The sequence below is a fragment of the Chamaea fasciata genome, unplaced genomic scaffold, assembly GCF_029207755.1.
Source record: "Chamaea fasciata isolate MVZ Bird 193981 ecotype frontalis unplaced genomic scaffold, bChaFas1.0.hap1 SCAF_21, whole genome shotgun sequence".
NCBI classification, from domain to species: domain Eukaryota; kingdom Metazoa; phylum Chordata; class Aves; order Passeriformes; family Sylviidae; genus Chamaea; species Chamaea fasciata.
Window position 1 is genome coordinate 5,812,868 of NW_027094106.1, and position 18,609 is coordinate 5,831,476.

The 18,609-nt window shown below is 53.9% G+C and overlaps 2 protein-coding genes across 2 annotated transcripts; both read right to left on the reverse strand.

Moving 5' to 3' along the window:
• Nucleotides 1-188: 188 nt before the first annotated feature.
• Nucleotides 189-7,248, reverse strand: LOC136299794 (argininosuccinate lyase). The gene is made up of 16 exons (XM_066201731.1): nt 6,932-7,248; nt 5,082-5,276; nt 4,852-4,935; nt 4,497-4,553; nt 3,843-3,940; nt 3,605-3,682; nt 3,301-3,378; nt 2,855-2,907; nt 2,568-2,630; nt 2,283-2,397; nt 1,567-1,651; nt 1,349-1,408; nt 1,033-1,116; nt 703-783; nt 504-610; nt 189-410 (listed from the first exon to the last, which is right to left on the reverse strand). Exons 1-16 carry the CDS (start codon nt 6,944-6,946, stop codon nt 260-262), a joined length of 1,404 nt encoding a protein of 467 aa, XP_066057828.1. The 5' UTR covers nt 6,947-7,248; the 3' UTR covers nt 189-259.
• Nucleotides 7,249-9,002: 1,754 nt separating this feature from the next.
• On the reverse strand, nt 9,003-17,606 carry LOC136299805 (argininosuccinate lyase). Its single transcript, XM_066201743.1, has 17 exons — nt 17,583-17,606; nt 16,908-16,971; nt 15,492-15,686; nt 14,846-14,929; nt 14,491-14,547; nt 14,147-14,244; nt 13,441-13,518; nt 13,129-13,206; nt 12,933-12,985; nt 12,529-12,591; nt 12,244-12,358; nt 11,539-11,623; nt 11,321-11,380; nt 11,005-11,088; nt 10,725-10,805; nt 10,240-10,346; nt 9,003-9,290 (listed from the first exon to the last, which is right to left on the reverse strand). The coding sequence occupies exons 2-17, from the start codon at nt 16,917-16,919 to the stop codon at nt 9,140-9,142; spliced, it is 1,401 nt and encodes a 466-aa protein (XP_066057840.1). The 5' UTR covers nt 16,920-16,971; nt 17,583-17,606; the 3' UTR covers nt 9,003-9,139.
• Nucleotides 17,607-18,609: the final 1,003 nt, after the last annotated feature.

Below are 18,609 nucleotides of genomic sequence, written 5' to 3' on the forward strand. Positions count from 1 at the left end.
GCACAGCTTAGGTTTATTATTTTGGGTTATTTTCTTGCCTGCTTCCTTACTTCCATTTATTTTCAGAGTCACTTGTTGAAGTGTGACGGTTAATAGTTACTCGAAATGGCAGAAAGGGCGCTGGTGGCTTTTCAGAGAGGAGGGAGGACAAACCCTTGAAGAATCAAGAGGCAGGAGCAGGATTTCAGTGAACTACAGACACCCCGGTGTTTATTAACTCCAGGCACAACGCTGCAGGCACGGGATCTCTCCCCACACTCTAAGCCTGTTCCTTGAGCCTCTTGAGCAGCTCCCGCAGCTGCTCGATCTGGGCGGACACGCTGCTCTTGGCGGTGCCGCCCGCGGCCGTGTACTGCTCCACGCTGCTCACCACGCTGAACACCTGAGCCACATCGCTGCCGAACAGGGGGCTGCGGGCACGGCACGGCTGTCAGGGGGCTCTGGGATGCTCCAGGGGGGGTTTGGGGGGTGATTTGGGGAGTGGGGATAACAGAGGTGCCAACCTGATGTTCTGCAGCTCCTCCAGGCTGAGGCGGTTGATGGTGATGCCTTTGGTCTCGGCCAGCTGCACGGCCTTGCCAGAGGCCACGTGGGCTTGTCTGAAGGGCATCTGCAGGGGTAAGGGGACAGAGCAGAGGGGACTCGGCTCAGTTCCTCTGCATCCAGATAAACCCCAGCTCCAGCTCTCCCTCTGGCACTTACTCCCTTCCGAACCAGGTACAGAGCCAGGTCAGTAGCCAACATCTCCGGGCTCAGCGCCCTCTCCATGTTCGCCTTGTTGATCTGCAGGAGGAGGATCGCAGGGACACGTTACCATCAGCTCCTCCTTGGGGCAGCTTAGCGCTCAGGGTGAGAGGAATTCATCTAAAAGACTCTAGAAGACTGCTCTGACCCCCTGAGCAGCTGGCAGAGGGGACCAAAATGAGCAGCGTGGGTAAAGCACTGAAGAGTTTTCACTTTAGGACCAGTCTGGACTCCTGGGTTACTCACAGAATATGCACTGCACCATGATGTTGTCAAATGAACCCTTACCTGGAGGGTGGAAATCACTCCAGTGGCAACCTGGAGCACAGCATTCAGGGTGTCTACGACATCAAAGACGGCCTCCTTGTCCTCCTGTGTTGGAACAGTGATGGAAATGGCTCTGAGCCAGCCTGATACAGCACAAGAGGCTGAGCAGGCCAGGCAGCAGAGCAGGGATGTGATCCCAGAGGTGACACTCAGGGTGTCACCTGCAGCAGCCCCTTTCCAGGAGCTGTGCACAGAAATGGAGTGCTGGGACAGCTCAGGAGCAGGAGATGACTGTGTCTGCTCAGAGAGATGGTGTGGAGAGGAACAAGTGCTTTACCTGCAGGTCCTTGTTGTAGGTGCTCGGGAGGCCTTTGAGGACCATGAGAATTGCAGCCAGCTGCAGAGGGAAACAGGAGAGGCAGGAGTGAGGCACAGAGCAAAGCCGGGCAGGTGCAGAACCCACAGCTCTTTACAAAAGAAAAGGCAGGAAACAGGAGATTCTCCAGCCCCAACATGAGCAGTTTCCTCTCCCTCTTGCTCCCCTTTGGGGCTCACCCGTCCGAACACTCGCCCGGCTTTGCTGCGGATCAGCTCCAGACTGTCGGGGTTCTTCTTCTGAGGCATCAGGCTGCTGCCAGTGCTGGGTGGGAGATGAGTGGAGTGCACTGGTGAGCAAAACCCTCATCCATACACACTCATCATCACTGACCCAGCCCTCCAAATGCAATGTGTAGGACTCTCTTCACTGTACTCCTGTTTAGGGTGCAGGAAATCAGTGAACTGACTGAGTTGCTCTTGGGTTTTGCACCTTGTCTGGAGCTGCCACACAGTCCCACCTCTCAAAGAGAAACTTTAAAGGGGGCTCCCCTCCACGCTTCCTCAGGGTGGTATCAGCAGGTCAGACTAAGTGTCAGTGTGTCTTCATGGAAGGAGGGGCTGTGGCTGTGCCACCCTGCAGACAAGGAGTCTGTTGGGATTGCAAACCCAGCCAGGCAAGGAAGGCTCTGGCACCATTCCCAGCACAGCAGGAAGTTCTCTCTGCCAGCACTTCCAGGACAGGAATTGCTGGGCTGAACACAGACTTGGTTGAGTTAAGGGAATCAGAAATAAGTGACCATTGCTGAGGAATATTCACCCTGAGGGTGCCTTTGTGCCAAGCCCTTGATGTTGGGTCAGCCTCGTGCACACAGAGACCCCAACCCCTGCCTCACCCAGAGTGGGGGAGCTGAGAAGAGGCTGAGGGAGGAGCTCTGCACAGAGCTGAGGCCTACCTGTAGGCATCAGAGAGGGTCAGGAAGCCAAACTCGCTGGTGCTGTAGATGATGAGGTCCTCAGCCATCTTGCTGAGGTGGATCATCAGCAGGGTGGCAGCAGAGAGGAATTCCACTGCAGGGAAGCAGGAAATCAGGAGGGAAAAGGATGGTTGGAAAACTCTGGGAACCCTGACTGGGGCTTTACTCCCTAGTCATGGATTTCAGGCTTATTTTAAAGAAGGGTAACTGGAAAGGGGTCAGGAGCTGCTTCCCACAGTGCTGGGAGGGTTGGGCTGTGCTCACCCACAAAGTCCCTCTCGCTGACGGCATCCATGCTGTTCAGGCTGATGGAGGCAAAGTCCAGCTCTGCAAGGAAAGGGATGGACACAGGAGGTCACACTGGCCCTGACAGGACCCTCACTGCACCAGGCTGCCCCAGAGGAGGTGACTTTTTATCGATTCATGACCCTCCACCCCCTTGTTAAAGTGCTGTAACACGTCCAAAATAATATCAGGACAACCCACTGATGCTTCCCAAAATCCCAGATATTATGAGCAGTCCCGTTCCTCAGGCCCAGGGAGACATTTACCACTGCACAGCAGCTCTCTGTCGATTCCCAGGGGGTTTCCAGCCAGAGCTCCACTGCCAGGGGAGAAAGAACCAGAAGTCACATGTGGTACCCAAACTGATATCTGACCAAAACTGAGCTCCAGTGATATCAGACACCTCTCTGAACATTCCTCTCCCCTCATTCACTTTGATGTCACAGTGTGGCCTGAGGCTCATCAGACTCTGAACTCAGGACTAAACTAGAATTTCTCTCCCAAACAGGAAGAGTTGCTTAAGGGAAACCTTGTAATCCTTGAATTTCAAGAAGGAATAGAGAAATATTTCTCTGGTGAGAGTCTGTGGAGAGGGAATTGAGGTGTCTATGGAACAGAAACCCCAGTGGCTCAGGGGATGGATAGATCTGCCTCTTGTTTTTATCTCAGAGCAAAGTGAGGGATGAGGATCACAATAAAAAATAAACTTTACCTTCCCAAAGGCAAGACATTGATCCTCCTCTTCACCTCTCCCAGGCGCTCAGAATCCCGGGTCAGAGCAACAGCGTGGCTGGGCAAGGACAGGAGAGATGAGACAGGGAAATGAAGCTGGAAAATCTCCCACTCCAGGAGGTGAGAATGGCCAAAGGATGGAGAACAGGACGTTGCCCAATCCATGCTTGGATTCCCAGCTGGTCAAAGCCACGGGGAATTCCTGTTGCAGTTTGCAGGGTTCCCTCTGGTTTGTCACCACCCCCGGCTGTCCCCTGAGCAGAGCAGGGCCCCGACGGGCTCACCTGAGCAGGAACTGGCTCCATCGGATGGGCTGAGCTTTCTGCAGGTGGGTGTAGCCAGGCAGGATCACATCGATTTCTCTGGCAGGGGAAAGGACAGAGAGGTGACAGCAGGGACAGGAGGGAGGGCAGGGACAGGTCTGTAACTCCCGCTGCTGCACGGTCTCACAACAAACCAAGGAGTCTCCCGCCCCAAAAAGGCCAAAGTTTGGGAAAACAGGGACTGTGGACACGGACTCACATGGCAGCACGTTCCACCAGGGTCTCGATGAGCCGCAGGAGGTGTGTGGAGATGATGGAGAGGGAATTCCTCATGAACAGCTTCAGGTCAGTCACAACCTGTGGGAGATTGGCCAAGCACAATGGGACAGATTTAGTGACCAAATATTGCCCAGCAGAACCCTCTGGCACCGTTATCCCCTCCTGCTTCTGTGTGATGGGAAAGGGAAATCTCCCCTTGGGATGCATCCCTGGTCACTGATTTGTGAAAGCTGCTAGTGCTTTCCAGGGACAGAACCAAAATCTGGTATTTTCAGTGGGTTTGTCAGATATTGTCACCTTGGAAGCAGAAAATTCCCAGCCAACACAAGCTGATCATCCTGAGGAGGACTGCCCCTGAAAGATGTGTGTAGCCAGGCAGCAGAGTTAGGGCTTCTGGAGGTTTTCAGAGATGTCAGTGGAATTTTGTGGCCTTTTACCCCCAGGATGCAGCCCTGCAAATCCCACTCCCCTGGGTGGATGAGTCACTGCAGCATCATTAGTTTAAAGCAATCATTAATTTAAAGGGAATACAGGCTGGAGTGTGTCAGGGCATACAGAGCTGGCATAAAAATATTCAGTTCAGGAACTGAGGCGGAGGAATACAGAAGGAGAAAAACAAAGATTCCATCCATACCTGATCATTCCTGCTCCTGCCAGTGTGCAACTTCCCAGCCACGTCTCCAATCAGCTCCTGAGGACAAGAGCAGGCTTTCTGTCAGCATCTCTGTGCTCTGAACAGGACAATCCACAGCAGCAGATCCCCCTGCCTGGAGGGGACTCAGCTCCAGGACCCTCTGAGGATCCTCTGGGGAAGGGCAGATTTGGCTTCTGTGCCTGTCCAGCCCCAAAGGGGGTGTGGAGACCCTTGGCTGTGTCCCAGGGGGTTCAGTGCCAGCAGTTCCACAGGGATTTCACAGAGGGACACAGGGACAAGCCCTTAATGTCAGGCAGATGTGGAGGAACAGGAACAAGGGGTTAGGGAGCCAAACCTTCAGCCTGCGCTCGTTGGCAGTGTGGATATCCTCATCACTTTGTTTCAGCACAAAGACTCCCTTGGACCATTCCTCAGAGACCTGCAAACAGCACAAACACCAGTCAGCCACAGGAGTTAAATTAAATTAAATCCAGGGATAATTAATCATTGAATTTATTAAACTATTAACTCTCAGGTCAGGAGCCATTCATTCACCTGACAGTTTTTGAAGGAAAGAAGAAATACCTTTTCCAGGCCACTCAGGATCTTCTCCAGCTCAGTTTTGGACAGGATCCCAGACTTCTCCAAGGCTTTGGCATAAGCCATGCTCCCCTGGATATCCACCTCAGACAGTCTCTGGTCATAGCTAATGGAAGCATTGAGCATCTCCATGATGGGATCTGTGCTCCCACTGAATCTTCCACCCCAAAGTTTATTCCCCTGAGAGAGAAAACAGCAAGTTAAAGAGGCCTAATGACTTCAGATAAATCCTGTGCATTAAATAACACCCAGTGATCTATTTATCTGATACAGAGGCCATGCTCAGCTCCTTTCAGTGTGACAGCCCTGAGCAGGAAGTCCCCTGGACTCCAGGACCTCTGGCAAGTGGTTGAAGAGCTGGAGAACTCATCACTGTCAGTGTTATTTACCCCTGAGCTCCGAAGTCTGGCCCAGGAACCCTCCAAGGTATTTTGCCTCTGCAGGACTCTGCTGGGAGTCCTTGAAATTAATATCAGGGAAAGATGCAAGACCAGCACAGAATTCTGCTTTGAGGCCTTGCAAAGGGAGGAAAAACTAAGCACTCCGTAGGATTAGAGTGAAATTAATATCCTCTAAATCCTTTTTGTGCTGTTTAACTAACAGACCCTTCTCTGATTGAGGGAGAGCTGTGGGCCAGCACAGAAACAAAGGTGGGGTTTTCCCACCCAGACCAGGATTCCTGTGGTGACCTCAGCCCTGGAACGTGTCACCCAGTGACCAGAGGCTGTGCAGGGTTCCAGCTGTGCCCCAGAGCAGGGTGTGTGCTGTGTGGGAGCTTCTCCAGCACTGATTCACACTCTGGGTGGCCTCACCTGAGCTGTGTCACCTGCTCAGAAGATTTTTGCTTGCTTTGGACAACCCAAGAGGTTTTAATTCTGTCAGGCTTGCACTGAAGTGGGTAAGAATTTTCCTTGGGCAGAGACAATGAATTTTTCCAAGGTTTCAAAAGCAACTCTCCAGTGCTACCAGGCACAAAAAGGAATTGGAGGGCACCTGAAGGAAAGGACTAAACAGTGGATAATTACCAATCTACTCGATTTTTTAAACACCACTGGCACGTTTCTTCTCATGCTGGTCTCTATAACTACCATGGACAGCAAGGAGCTGGCAGGACAGCAGGAAGCTGATCTGTGCCAGGGCTTTACCAGCCAGACAAAACACTCAAAAATGTTTTCCCTGGTGACTGTTTCCATGTCCCTGTGGCTGAAAGGACAACAGGAGAGAGCCTGCAGAGGTGAGGGTGTAGCCGTGTGTAAAAGGCAGCTTTGTCAGAAAGCTGAGGAAAGGCAGAGAGGGGAATCAGAATTGAAAAGGAAGTGTTAGAGCTCCTCAGCACTCATTTGGTGGCCTCAGGAACAAAGTTAATGATAAATTAAAGGCCGTTCCAGAGGCTCAGCATTCCTGGGGACCAGGAATATCCAGGTATAACTTCAGTATTTAAAGCTTCCCATCAAAGCTGCAAGTGTGCCAGCAGAAACATTGCAACATACACATTTACAACCGGGAAATCCAAGCTGAAAAATTCATTTTAGGCATCTCCAGGACTCTGCCCAGTGGCTATGCAGCCTGGCAATGCCGGGCACTGCCTGGAAGGTGGAGCAGCGATGTGGAGAGCAGAAAGCGAACTGGCCAGGGTGCCTGATCACGTCTCGGCAGGGAAGGAAACTGAAAACGCGGTTTTTGTGCCGAGCAGTGTTTACACAAGCGGCTGGGAAGTGCCCGAGCACGAGTGTCGGCCTTTCCCAGGGACACAGGGCAGGAACGCCGAGGCTCCGGGACAGCCTCGCTCGGCTGAGCACCCCCGGCCACCCCCGGGAGGCAAAGTTCGCTCTCACCTCGGCTGCTGCCATCGCGGGCTCCGTGTGCTCAGCGGGCCGGGACACTGCGGGCGGCTCCGGGCACGGTCCTGGTCCCGGTCCTGGTCACAAGTCACGATCCCAGCTCTCGTGCTGATCCCAGCTCCAGTCCCGATGCCGGTCACAGTCCCGGCCCCGATCCCAATCCTGCTCAGAGTGGCGGTCCCAGCTCCGGTGCCGATCCCAGCTGTAATCCTGGCCCCGATCCCAATCCCAGCTCCAGTCCCTATCCCAGCTCCGCTCCCGGTGCCGGTGCCGATCCCAGCCCCGGTGCCGGTCCCAGCTCCGGCGCCGCTCCCGGCGCTCCCGCAGCCCGTCCCGCCCGTCGGGGCGGGGAGTTCCCGGGCCAGCCCCGCTCCCGGCCGTGCTGAGCAGTGCCCCGGCTGGTCCCTGTGCCTTACAGCACGCTCAGGAACAACATCCCCGTTTTCTTGTCGCCTTTCGGGGTTTGCTGCCCTTTAACCAGCCCCGGTGCCGGAATTCGGCCGGGAAGGGACCTAACCCAGCCCTTGGGTCCTTGTCCGGAGCAGCAGGACACTGCCAGTGACATCCAGCTGCCTCTGGATGCACCCACAAGGTCCTTTCACAGCTGGATTTCCCGTGTGCTGCCCTCGGTGTCCATCCAGAGCAAGGCTCAGACTCTTTCAGCCACCAATTAATTCCCTGCTTGTCAAACATTTCCACTCATGATTATTTTTTTTTCTCTTTCAGGCTTCCAGGCTTGAGGATGCACAGACCATCACATTATCTACACCGAGAAAAACTCTGGACCACTTTGTTTCCAGATTCCTTCTCCTTCTGGAGTGCCTCACTTTTAATGCTTCTCCTTCTTTTGTGTTCATCCTTTATGGATGGCCAAACTCCAGGCTTTCACAGGAGGTTGCCGAGGGTTCGGAAGGATGGTGAGCACGAGATTTACATCCAGAACGACCAAGCTGATGATCAGCCTAAGTGAATTCCTGCCTCAAGTGCCTTCCTGTGATGAGCAGGGGTTTGAGACCAAATCCCAATGAGTGAGGACGGTGATGGTGAAAGTCTGGAGACACCATAGACCACACTCTGTAATGTCTGTGGAGCTCCACAGGCCCCTCCAATCTCAAACATTTCACAATTTTAAGAAAAGGGTGGATGGGTGGGAAGTACCAGTCACTGTAAACTACTTATTTATGTAAGAAACTAAAATGTGGCAATCTGCTGCTTCCCTTTTCCTTTCATTTTGGCCCTGTGTCACCCAGCACTGGCCATGAAGGACAATGCCAGACTTTTGCTGCTGGGAGCAAGAGAAGATCTATTCAGCTGAGGATCTGAAGAGAAGGAACCAGAACATAAAAATAGGAAAAATAAGGGGAGTGGCGTGGATAAAGAAAGTTTATGGCAGGAAAAAGAATTGTGAAGGGGAGATGAGGAAATCTCTGTTCTTCTGACTCTGCAGGTGTTGAGTATTTGTGGCACCTGTGGCTTTCTTGTCCCTTCAGCCTGGCAGCTGAGTGTGCAGAAGTGATTTCCTGGCCACAGGTGACCAGTCTGGAGAGTGAGACATGAACCAAAACAGGAGCACAGCAGGAAGGAAGGGAGCAAACACAATGGAAAGGTAATTGAAGTGTGTTGCTTAAATGCCAAGAGAATGGATTTGTTTTAAGGCTAGAAAAAGGAGAGCCTGAGATTGGTGAGAAGTTGGAAAAGGGGAATTTTGCTGTTGCCGATCCTTCTCCACGTGTTAAAAGCACGAATACTCCGAAGGTGCAAGCACTCTGTGTCTCCTCGCGTACTCAGGCTGGAGATTCAGCTGCTGGCAGTTTGTCCTGCCCGTGCTGCAGCCCTTGCCCTAAACTCGGTGTGGAAACACCTTTGTTATTTCTGTTCCCTGCGTGTGTTGCAGACCTGCAGCTCTGAGTCAACAACGCGCTGCTGCCTCAGCACGGGGCCAGGGGGCTGAGCAAAACCCCGGCTCCGCAAGGTTGAGGACGGGAAAGGAATTCAGCTGAGTAAAAAGGGACAACCCCAGCCTGCCCTGCCAGGCACACGGGGGAGGAAGAGCCCACACCCCCTTTCCAACCCGGGCTGAGCTCAGCCCGCCCTCACGCCGAAGAATCAAGAGGCAGGAGCAGGATTTCAGTGAACTACAGACACCCCGGTGTTTATTAACTCCAGGCACAACGCTGCAGGCACGGGATCTCTCCCCACACTCTAAGCCTGTTCCTTGAGCCTCTTGAGCAGCTCCCGCAGCTGCTCGATCTGGGCGGACACGCTGCTCTTGGCGGTGCCGCCCGCGGCCGTGTACTGCTCCACGCTGCTCACCACGCTGAACACCTGAGCCACATCGCTGCCGAACAGGGGGCTGCGGGCACGGCACGGCTGTCAGGGGGCTCTGGGATGCTGCACCACCTGCCCCAGTGGCTGAGGGAGCGAGGGCACGGCAGCCTCCTGCCCCTCTGCTGATGTCAGCACCGAGGGGACGCCGAGCAGCTTCAAAGCCAAACCCCTCCGGGGGTTCTCCTGCCTCCCGGCCCCTCCCAGCCCCTCCTGCCCGTGCCCTGCTCGAGTGGAATGCAGGTGGTGTTGTCCCCTTCAATGTTTTCAGCCCCAGCGGGAGCAGCCTTGCTATTCAGGATACTGAGGTGCTGCCCAGCCCAGACACATCAGTTTCCCCTTTGGGGAAGGCCGTGCCCTGTCCTGCCCCTATGAAAGAGCTGAATGGTTCAGATAATTTTTTTTTTGCTTTACTTCTGTGCAAATTCTTTCTGGGATTCCAGTAGGTTGGATTTGCAGGATAGCTTTCTGGGCTGCTTCCTTAACATCTGTAATTACGTGTTGAGGCAGACCTACAGTTTGAGATTCTGGTTTATCATGAGGCAGGTCACCTGCTATATGGGCTAATATAAGGGCTGTAATTGGACCTTTAGCATAAAACTTTATTAATTGGGTGAGAGCTCTTCATGACTTTATTAATTTGGTGAGAGCTCTTCTCTATTTGACTTTTTATAGCATGCATTGTGAATCTGTTAAGATTGTGGTGGTAATATATTTGCAGCTATAAGGTATTAGATTGTAATTACTGAAAGTGCATTTTAATAGTTGCTTGAAGTAGGGAGAGCCTGAGCCACTCTCTTTAATTGCTTGTCCTAAGTTTTTTAATTATGTCGTGTGTTAGTTGTATCTCTCTGGGATTTATATTTGGTATGGCTGTTGTGTTGATGCTATGTCAAAATCATCTTTTAATGCTTTCCTTCTAATTTCTGCCTAATTGGTAAAATGTGCTAGAGTTTTTTTATAACAGAGGCACAAACCTGATGCTCTTCAGGTCCTCCAGGGTGAGATTGTTGATGGTGATGCCTTTGGTCTCGGCGAGGTGGACGGCCTTGCCAGCAGCAATGTGGGCTTGTCTGAAGGGCATCTGCAGGGGCAAGCACAGGGGGCACTCAGTCAGTGCCCAGGCAGCTGGGCTGCTTTTCCGTGAGGAAAATGGATGTGCCACTTTTTTTTTGGCTGGCCTGTTTTCCCTTAGGGCTATGCAAGCTGAAGCTGGCAGTGCTGGGGTGGAAGAGGGGAGGATTTAGGAATGAATTCTGATCAGGTAATTTGGGTGTAAATTAGCATGAAGTCCCCCAGGGCAGCACTTCGTGTGATGCATGTACAGGATGTGTTTTCAGCTTCCATGGTTGTTGGCTGCTCATCACCCAGGAGAGAACAGAGGGGCCTCATCCCAGCTCCTCCCTGAGCAGTTCTCTGCATCCAAAGGAATCCCAGCTCCAGCTCTCCCTCTGGCACTTACTCCTTTGTGAACCAGGTAGAGAGCCAGGTCAGACGACAGGATCTCAGGGCTCAGTGCCTTCTCCATGTTCTCCTTGTTGATCTGCAGAAAGGAGGGGCAGAGGGAGATGTTATCTCTCATCAGCTCCTCCTCAGGGCACATTAGCTCTAAGAGGGGACCAAAATGAGCAGCGTGGGTGAGGCACTGAAGAGTTTTCACTTTAGGACCAGTCTGGACCCCTGGCCCCTGGGTTACTCACAGAATATGCACTGCACCATGATGTTGTCAAATGAACCCTTACCTGGAGGGTGGAAATCACTCCAGTGGCAACCTGGAGCACAGCATTCAGGGTGTCTACGACATCAAAGACGGCCTCCTTGTCCTCCTGTGTTGGAACAGTGATGGAAATGGCTCTGAGCCAGCCTGATACAGCACAAGAGGCTGAGCAGGCCAGGCAGCAGAGCAGGGATGTGATCCCAGAGGTGACACTCAGGGTGTCACCTGCAGCAGCCCCTTTCCAGGGGCTGTGCACAGAAATGGAGTGCTGGGACAGCTCAGGAGCAGGAGATGAGTGTGTCTGCTCAGAGAGATGGTGTGGAGAGGAACAAGTGCTTTACCTGCAGGTCCTTGTTGTAGGTGCTCGGGAGGCCTTTGAGGACCATGAGAATTGCAGCCAACTGCAGAGGGAAACAGGAGAAGCAGGAGTGAGGCACAGAGCAAAGCAGGGCAGGTACAGAACCCACAGCTCTTTACAAAAGAAAGGGCAGGAAACAGGAGATTCTCCAGCCCCAACATGAGCAGTTTCCTCTCCCTCTTGCTCCCCTTTGGGGCTCACCCGTCCGAACACTCGCCCGGCTTTGCTGCGGATCAGCTCCAGACTGTCGGGGTTCTTCTTCTGAGGCATCAGGCTGCTGCCAGAGCTGCAGGGAAGGTGTGAGGAGTGCAGTGGTGAGCAAAACCCTCTGGCTGAAATCCCTGATCCAGCCCTCTGAAAGGAACCTCTAAACCCCCTTTCCTTGTGCTCCAGTTTAGGGCTCAGGAAATCAGTGAGCTGAGTGTGCAGAGTCTCTCATGTTTCCCACAGCAAAGCCTGGGGTTTTGCACCTTGTCTGGAGCTGTCACACAGTCCCATCTCTCACACAGAAAGGAAAAGGGGGTTCCCCCTCCAAGCTGCTCCAGAGGTGGTATCAGCAGGCCAGGCTAAGTGATCTCAGGGCTGTGGCTGTGCCACCTTGCAGACAAGGAGTCTGTTGGGATTGCAAACCCAGCCAGGCAAGGAAGGCTCTGGCACCATTCCCAGCACAGCAGGAAGTTCTCTCTGCCAGCACTTCCAGGACAGGAATTGCTGGGCTGAACACAGACTTGGTTGAGTTAAGGGAATCAGAAATAAGTGACCATTGCTGAGGAATATTCACCCTGAGGGTGCCTTTGTGCCAAGCCCTTGATGCTGGGTCAGCCTCAAGCACGCAGAGATCCCAACCCCTGCCTCACCAGGGTGGGAGAGCTGAGGAGAATCCCTCAGCAGGGACCAAAAACCTACCAGTAGGTATCAGAGAGGGTCAGGAAGCCAAACTCGCTGGTGCTGTAGATGATGAGGTCCTCAGCCATCTTGCTGAGGTGGATCATCAGCAGGGTGGCAGCAGAGAGGAATTCCACTGCAGGGAAGGCAGGAAATCAGGAGGGGAAAGGATGGTTGGAAAACCCAAAGAACCCTGACTGGAGTTTTAGTTCATCCTAATGATGGATTTCAGCCCCTTTATTAAATTAACTGGAAAGGGGTCAGGAGCTGCTTCCCACAGTGCTGGGAGGGTTGGGCTGTGCTCACCCACAAAGTCCCTCTCGCTGACGGCATCCATGCTGTTCAGGCTGATGGAGGCAAAGTCCAGCTCTGTAAGGAAAGGGATGGACACAGGAGGTCACACTGGCCCTGACAGGACCCTCAGTGCACCAGCCTGCCCCAGGGGAGGTCATTGTGAGCCCTTGAGCAGTCCCAGGAACACAAACACAATTAGTGAGGCTTTTGTTATGATCTCAGACAAGGCAGAGTGCAGCAGGGGAGGCTCTTCTTCCCCCCCCCCCCCCCCCTCCACTGGCACTGCCTCTCTCTCTGCAGCCAAAATCCCAGAAAATGAAAGGCTCTGGCTGCAGGATGGGACATTATGGTGCCATTCCCTCCCTCCCAGGTGTGACAGGCTCTCCCACCCCCCTCAGTCCCAGGGAGATATTCACCACTGCGCAGCAGCTCTCTGTCGATTTCTATGGGGTTCCCAGCCAGAGCTCCACTGCCAGGGGAGAAACAAACAGAAATCAAGCAATCTTCCTTTCATATCCACCCAAAGCTGAGCTCTGGGAAGCAGGGAAGGCACCCCTGAAGGATTTGCAGAGCAAAGCAAGGCCCAGTGATCACACACGCAGCAGATCTTACCTTCCCAAAGGCAAGACATTGATCCTCTTTTTTATCTCTCCCAGGCGCTCAGAATCGCGGGTCAGAGCCACGGCATGGCTGGGGAAGGACAAGGGGGAGAAAGCCCATGAAGCCAGGGAATGGCTCTTCCCTTTCCCATCATAATCCTGCCATGCCTGGAGCCTGGGATCCCCCCCTCAAACATGAGGTTGGAGCAGAGCCTGGACAGAGCCAGGGGGCACAGGGAATTCCTGGTGCAGTTTGCAGGGTTCCCTCTGGTTTGTCACCACCCCCGGCTGTCCCCTGAGCAGAGCAGGGCCCCGACGGGCTCACCTGAGCAGGAACTGGCTCCATCGGATGGGCTGAGCTTTCTGCAGGTGGGTGTAGCCAGGCAGGATCACATCGATTTCTCTGGCAGGGGAAAGGACAGAGAGGTGACAGCAGGGACAGGAGGGAGGGCAGGGACAGGGACACGCCAGGGCTCCTGGAAAGGTCACAAACTGAGCATCTTTAGCCTGTGTTGTGCTGAAGCTGGTCTATCTCCTGTCAGCTTTCAGGCCAAGCACACAGGTTTTCGATATTGCAGAGTGGTGAATCTGCCCTGAGCCTCCCTGGAAAATTTCCTGGAGCAGCAACCCCTCAATGACAGGCCAGGATTCCCCAGCCCACCCCAGGTTTGCAGTGTGAAGCAGGGGTGGACAGGGAGGTGACACAGCTGAGCTTTTTCCTCGTATAGAAAAACCTGAAACATTTTCCCCACTCCTTCAGATGGCTTTGGTGCCTTCTAAAATCTGTGGAGCTCCCACCTGAACTCCTTTGCCAGGCATGAAGGGAAGGGTCTCTGAGGGATGAGGAAACTTTCTGTGAGGTGAACTCTGGAGAAAAAGGGGCTGTTGTGTCCCCAAACTGCCCGGCTGTACCTCCCTGCACAGGAGACCCTGCTGCTGCCCAGTGGGGTCAGACAAAGGACAAACCAAGGAGTCTCCTGCCCCAAAAAGGCCAAAGTTTGGGAAAACAGGGACTGTGGACATGGACTCACATGGCAGCACGTTCCACCAGGGTCTTGATGAGCTGCAGGAGGTGTGTGGAGATGATGGAGAGGGAATTCTTCATGAACAGCTTCAGGTCAGTCACAACCTGTGGGAGATTTTGGCCACAGTCAGGCCACAAAGAATGTCACGCATGCAGTGACAGCAGGTAAACCCCTCCTTGCCCTGTGTGATAGGAAGGTGCATCTTCTTCTCATCATTCGGTTGTATTTATGTGGTGATGTCACCATTTCTTCTCTCCAGGAAGAGTTCCAGAGGCTACCCTGGACTGAGGTCTCCTGAAATAAGGAAGAGGAGGAATACAGAAGGAGAAAAACAAAGATTCCATCCATACCTGATCATTCCTGCTCCTGCCAGTGTGCAACTTCCCAGCCACGTCTCCGATCAGCTCCTGAGGACAAGAGCAGGCTTTCTGTCAGCATCTCTGTGCTCTGAACAGGACAATCCACAGCAGCAGATCCCCCTGCCTGGAGGGCACTCAGCTCCAGGACCCTCTGAGGATCCTCTGGGGAAGGGCAGATTTGGCTTCTGTGCCTGTCCAGCCCCAAAGGGGGTGTGGAGACCCTTGGCTGTGTCCCAGGGGGTTCAGTGCCAGCAGCTCCACAGGGATTTCACAGAGGGACACAGGGACAAGCCCTTAATGTCAGGCAGATGTGGAGGAACAGGCACAAGGGGTTAGGGAGCCAAACCTTCAGCCTGCGCTCGTTGGCAGTGTGGATATCCTCATCAGTCTGGATCACACCAAACACTCCCTTGGACCATTCCTCAGAGATCTGTAAACAGCACAAACATCACAGTTACCCTGCTGTGTCTCAATGTCCCCAGCAGTGTCCCCTGTCATTCCCAGAAGTCTCATGCAAACTGCATCCCGATATTCCATACTACAGGTGGGATTCACCTCTCTATCCATGATAATCCTGCAGGGTTATGGAGGATTTAAGCATTGTAAGGAAAGATTGAGCTTAAATGTCAGTGATTCCTTCAGCACCAGCCACAAAACTTTTCCTATAAAACATTGCCCAGACTCACCGCTGTCCAGGGTGGGGGAGCAACAACAACGGATATTTTATAAAAGCATTTCTCTGCTGCCTCCTCTTCCCCCCTACACCTGCTCTGCATTGCCTCCTGTCGGGCAGCAAGACTCAAAATGCCTCAGGGAAAATACCAGCAGGAAAAGGGTGTTCTTACTTCACACTGAAATGATTCCTAGTGACTGCTCAGGCTGAAGAGGACACGAGGACATTTAAAAACACTCTTTGAGACAGCAAAGTGCTGCGGGGTAAGGAAAGATTCATTCCAGCACACACGAGAGGTTGTGAAGGGAAGAAGAAATACCTTTTCCAGGCCACTCAGGATCTTCTCCAGCTCAGTTTTGGACAGGATTCCAGCCTTCTCCAAGGCTTTGGCATAAGCCATGCTCCCCTGGATATCCACCTCAGACAGTCTCTGATCAACAGTGATGGAAGCGCTGAGCATCTCCATGATGGGATCTGTGCTCCCCACAAACCTTCCTGCCATCATTTTGTCCCCCTGCAAGTAATGAAGGGAAGAGACACAGATTTATGGATATACCCCCTAAAAATCAGCTTTGTGTCCATCTCAATCCTTTACCAAAGTAAAACTGAGGAACCATCTCAGGAGTGGTTTTATTCAGTCTATACCAGCAAAACCCTGGACTTGGAGCGTGTCACTGTCACTAGAATTTAGCCCTTGAGGTTACAGGTCTGGCTTGGGGATCCTCCAAGATATTTTACTTCTGCAGGAGTCTCTGAAAAGAAGCATCAGGGCATGTGGTGCAAGACCAGCATGAAACTCTTTTTAAAAAGAGAAAAAGAAAAAAAAAAAAAGAGTGAAAAGTCAGGGTTATAGTGAAAGCTGTTCCCAAATCCTTGAAATAATTAAAAATCCCACTCTTTTAGGGAGATTAGAAGAAAATATCCAGCTCCTAAGGAGCTGTGGGCCAGCACAAGCCACATGCTCAAAAACATCCCTGTGACTATAAAGTGCCTGAAGTCACCGTCTGAAGCAGCTCCAGAGCCCACGACGTTGTTGCATAAAATCAGGATAAAACCAGCAAAGGTGCAGGTTGCAGACAGGGAGGCCTGGGTGCCTTTCAGTGACACAAATGTTCCAATGAGGTGAAAAGAGAAGAGAAAAGCCCAAAGCAGCCGCAGAAGGGCTCGGCGGGCGGGCGGCGGAGCTACCATGGACAGCGGGCAGGGAGCGCGGCATCAGCGCCCTTTTCCCCAAGGATTGGCACGGGGAAGAGCAGGAGGGAGCAGGATGGAGTGCGGGAGGTCTGCGTTTCCAGCGGGTTTGTCCGCAGGAGCTGCCGCGGAGGGGAAATGGGGGGGCGGGGGGGGGGGGGGGTGGGAATCAAAGTTTGGAGCTCCTGGCTGGACAGCCCGAGATGGGCGGAGGGGACAGGGAGCAAATGAATGGTGCTGCTGGGAGGGAAGGGATGGAATGGGATGGAGAGGGGTGTCCAGGGACATCTTGGCTGCCCGGATCAGAGGTGGGACGGTGGATTATTGCAGCAAAGGCGTTCGCTGCCCTCTTCTCCATTGGGAACCCGGGAAAACCACGCACAGAATCGTTCAGGTTGGAAAAGACCTCCAAGACCAGCGAGTCCAACACTGCCAGGACCACCCCTAACCCACGTCCCTGAGGACCACACGGACACCCTTCCCGATCCCACCCGTTCCAAACGGAGCACAGAAGGACCCGGAGCAAAGCCAAGCTCCCCCTCACCTCGGCTGCCATTTCGGACGACGTTTTGCTCGTTTCTGCAGCGATCCTGGCACCTGGTGCAAACCTGCGGGACAGCGCGGAGATGCTCAGCTGCGGCGGTGCGCGCTCCCGGTTCCTGGGGCATCCCTCCCTGCCCCGCTCCCGGTGCGTTCCCCGTTCTTGGGGCATCGTTCCCGGTGCGCTCCCGGTTCCCTGGCACCGCTCCCGGTGCTCTCCCGGTTCCTGGGCATCACTCCCTGCCCCGCTCCCAATTCCCCGGGCATCGCTCCAGGTGTGCTCCCGGTTCCTGGGGCATCACTCCCTGCCCCGCTCCCGGTGCATTCCCGGTTCCTGGGGCATCGCTCCCTGCCCCGTTCCCGGTGCGTTCCCGGTTCCTGGGGCATCGCTCCCTGCCCCGCTCCCAATTCCCCGGGCATCGCTCCAGGTGTGCTCCCGGTTCCTGGGGCATCGCTCCCTGCCCCGCTCCCGGTGCGTTCCCGGTTCCTGGGACATCCCTCCCTGCCCCGCTCCCTGTGCGTTCCCGGTTCCTGGGACATCCCTCCCTGCCCCGCTCCCGGTGCGTTCCCGGTTCCTGGGGCATCGCTCCCTGCCCCGTTCCCGGTGCGTTCCCGGTTCCTGGGGCATCGCTCCCTGCCCCGCTCCCGGCGCTGTGCCGGTTCCCCGGGGCCCGCTCACCTGCTCCGCACGCAGCCCCGGCCGCTCTGTGGCTCGCTGCTCCCCGGCCCCGCCGCCCCGCTTTTACAGCCCTCGGCTCGGGGCCGGCGGCTCGGCCCGCCCCGCCGGGGCGGGGTGTGCCCGGGGCCGGCCCCGCTCGGGTCCCCCCCGTGTCCCCCGTGTCCCTTCCCACCCCTGCGCTGCGGCTCGGGGGCAGGGGGTGATTTGGAGAGGGGAGGCTTGGGAGGGACGCTCCAGTGATGCTTCTTACCCGGCGTAGCTCCTGCGCCGTGGACGGGTCAGGAGTATCCTTGGAATGCTTTGCCGGGAATATCCCATCGCTCTGTGTCACACGCCTCTCATGAGCAATCTTAATTATAAATAAAAATAGTATAAACAATATAAACAATATAAATAATATAAATATAGCTGATCCAGGGCTCTGTCCCTACTGCCACCCCAGCAAAGGCAAGCAATGGATGGGAGCCCCTTGTTCTTTCCCATCTCTGCATGGATGAAACTGTTCACCCCTCCTGGAAAGTGGCTGCAGCCCCAGATTTGGGGCTCCCCACGTTGTGGGGCCACCTGAGAGCCTCAGGCTCTGGGGCTTGGAGTTATTATGGCAATAACCTCTATCTCAAACTCATCACACCCTAAATGTCATGGAATTAAGTGACTGATGTAAAGCACAAGAGACCTCTGAGAGCACCAGAGCTGCGGCTCAGCACGAATTTCTCATTAACTCCTCAGACAGAGCATTTTCTGCAGCCCCTCCACAGAAAGCTGAAGATTTGCTGCTTTCTCAAAGTAAGCTCCTGCAGTGTCATATTTTTCCAGGTACATTGTCCAAACCTCTAACAGAGTTCAGAAAATGTATTCCAGCTTTCTTATCCATGTTTTTGTTGGATTTTCCTCCCTTAAACTGACCCTCTTGCTCTTCTTCTACAGTTCTCTCAGTTCTACAACTTATCCCCTTTTCCTTTTTCCACTGGGAAACCGAAACAGTTCTCGATCCTTTTGCAGTCCTATTCCTCCCTCTTGTGAAATC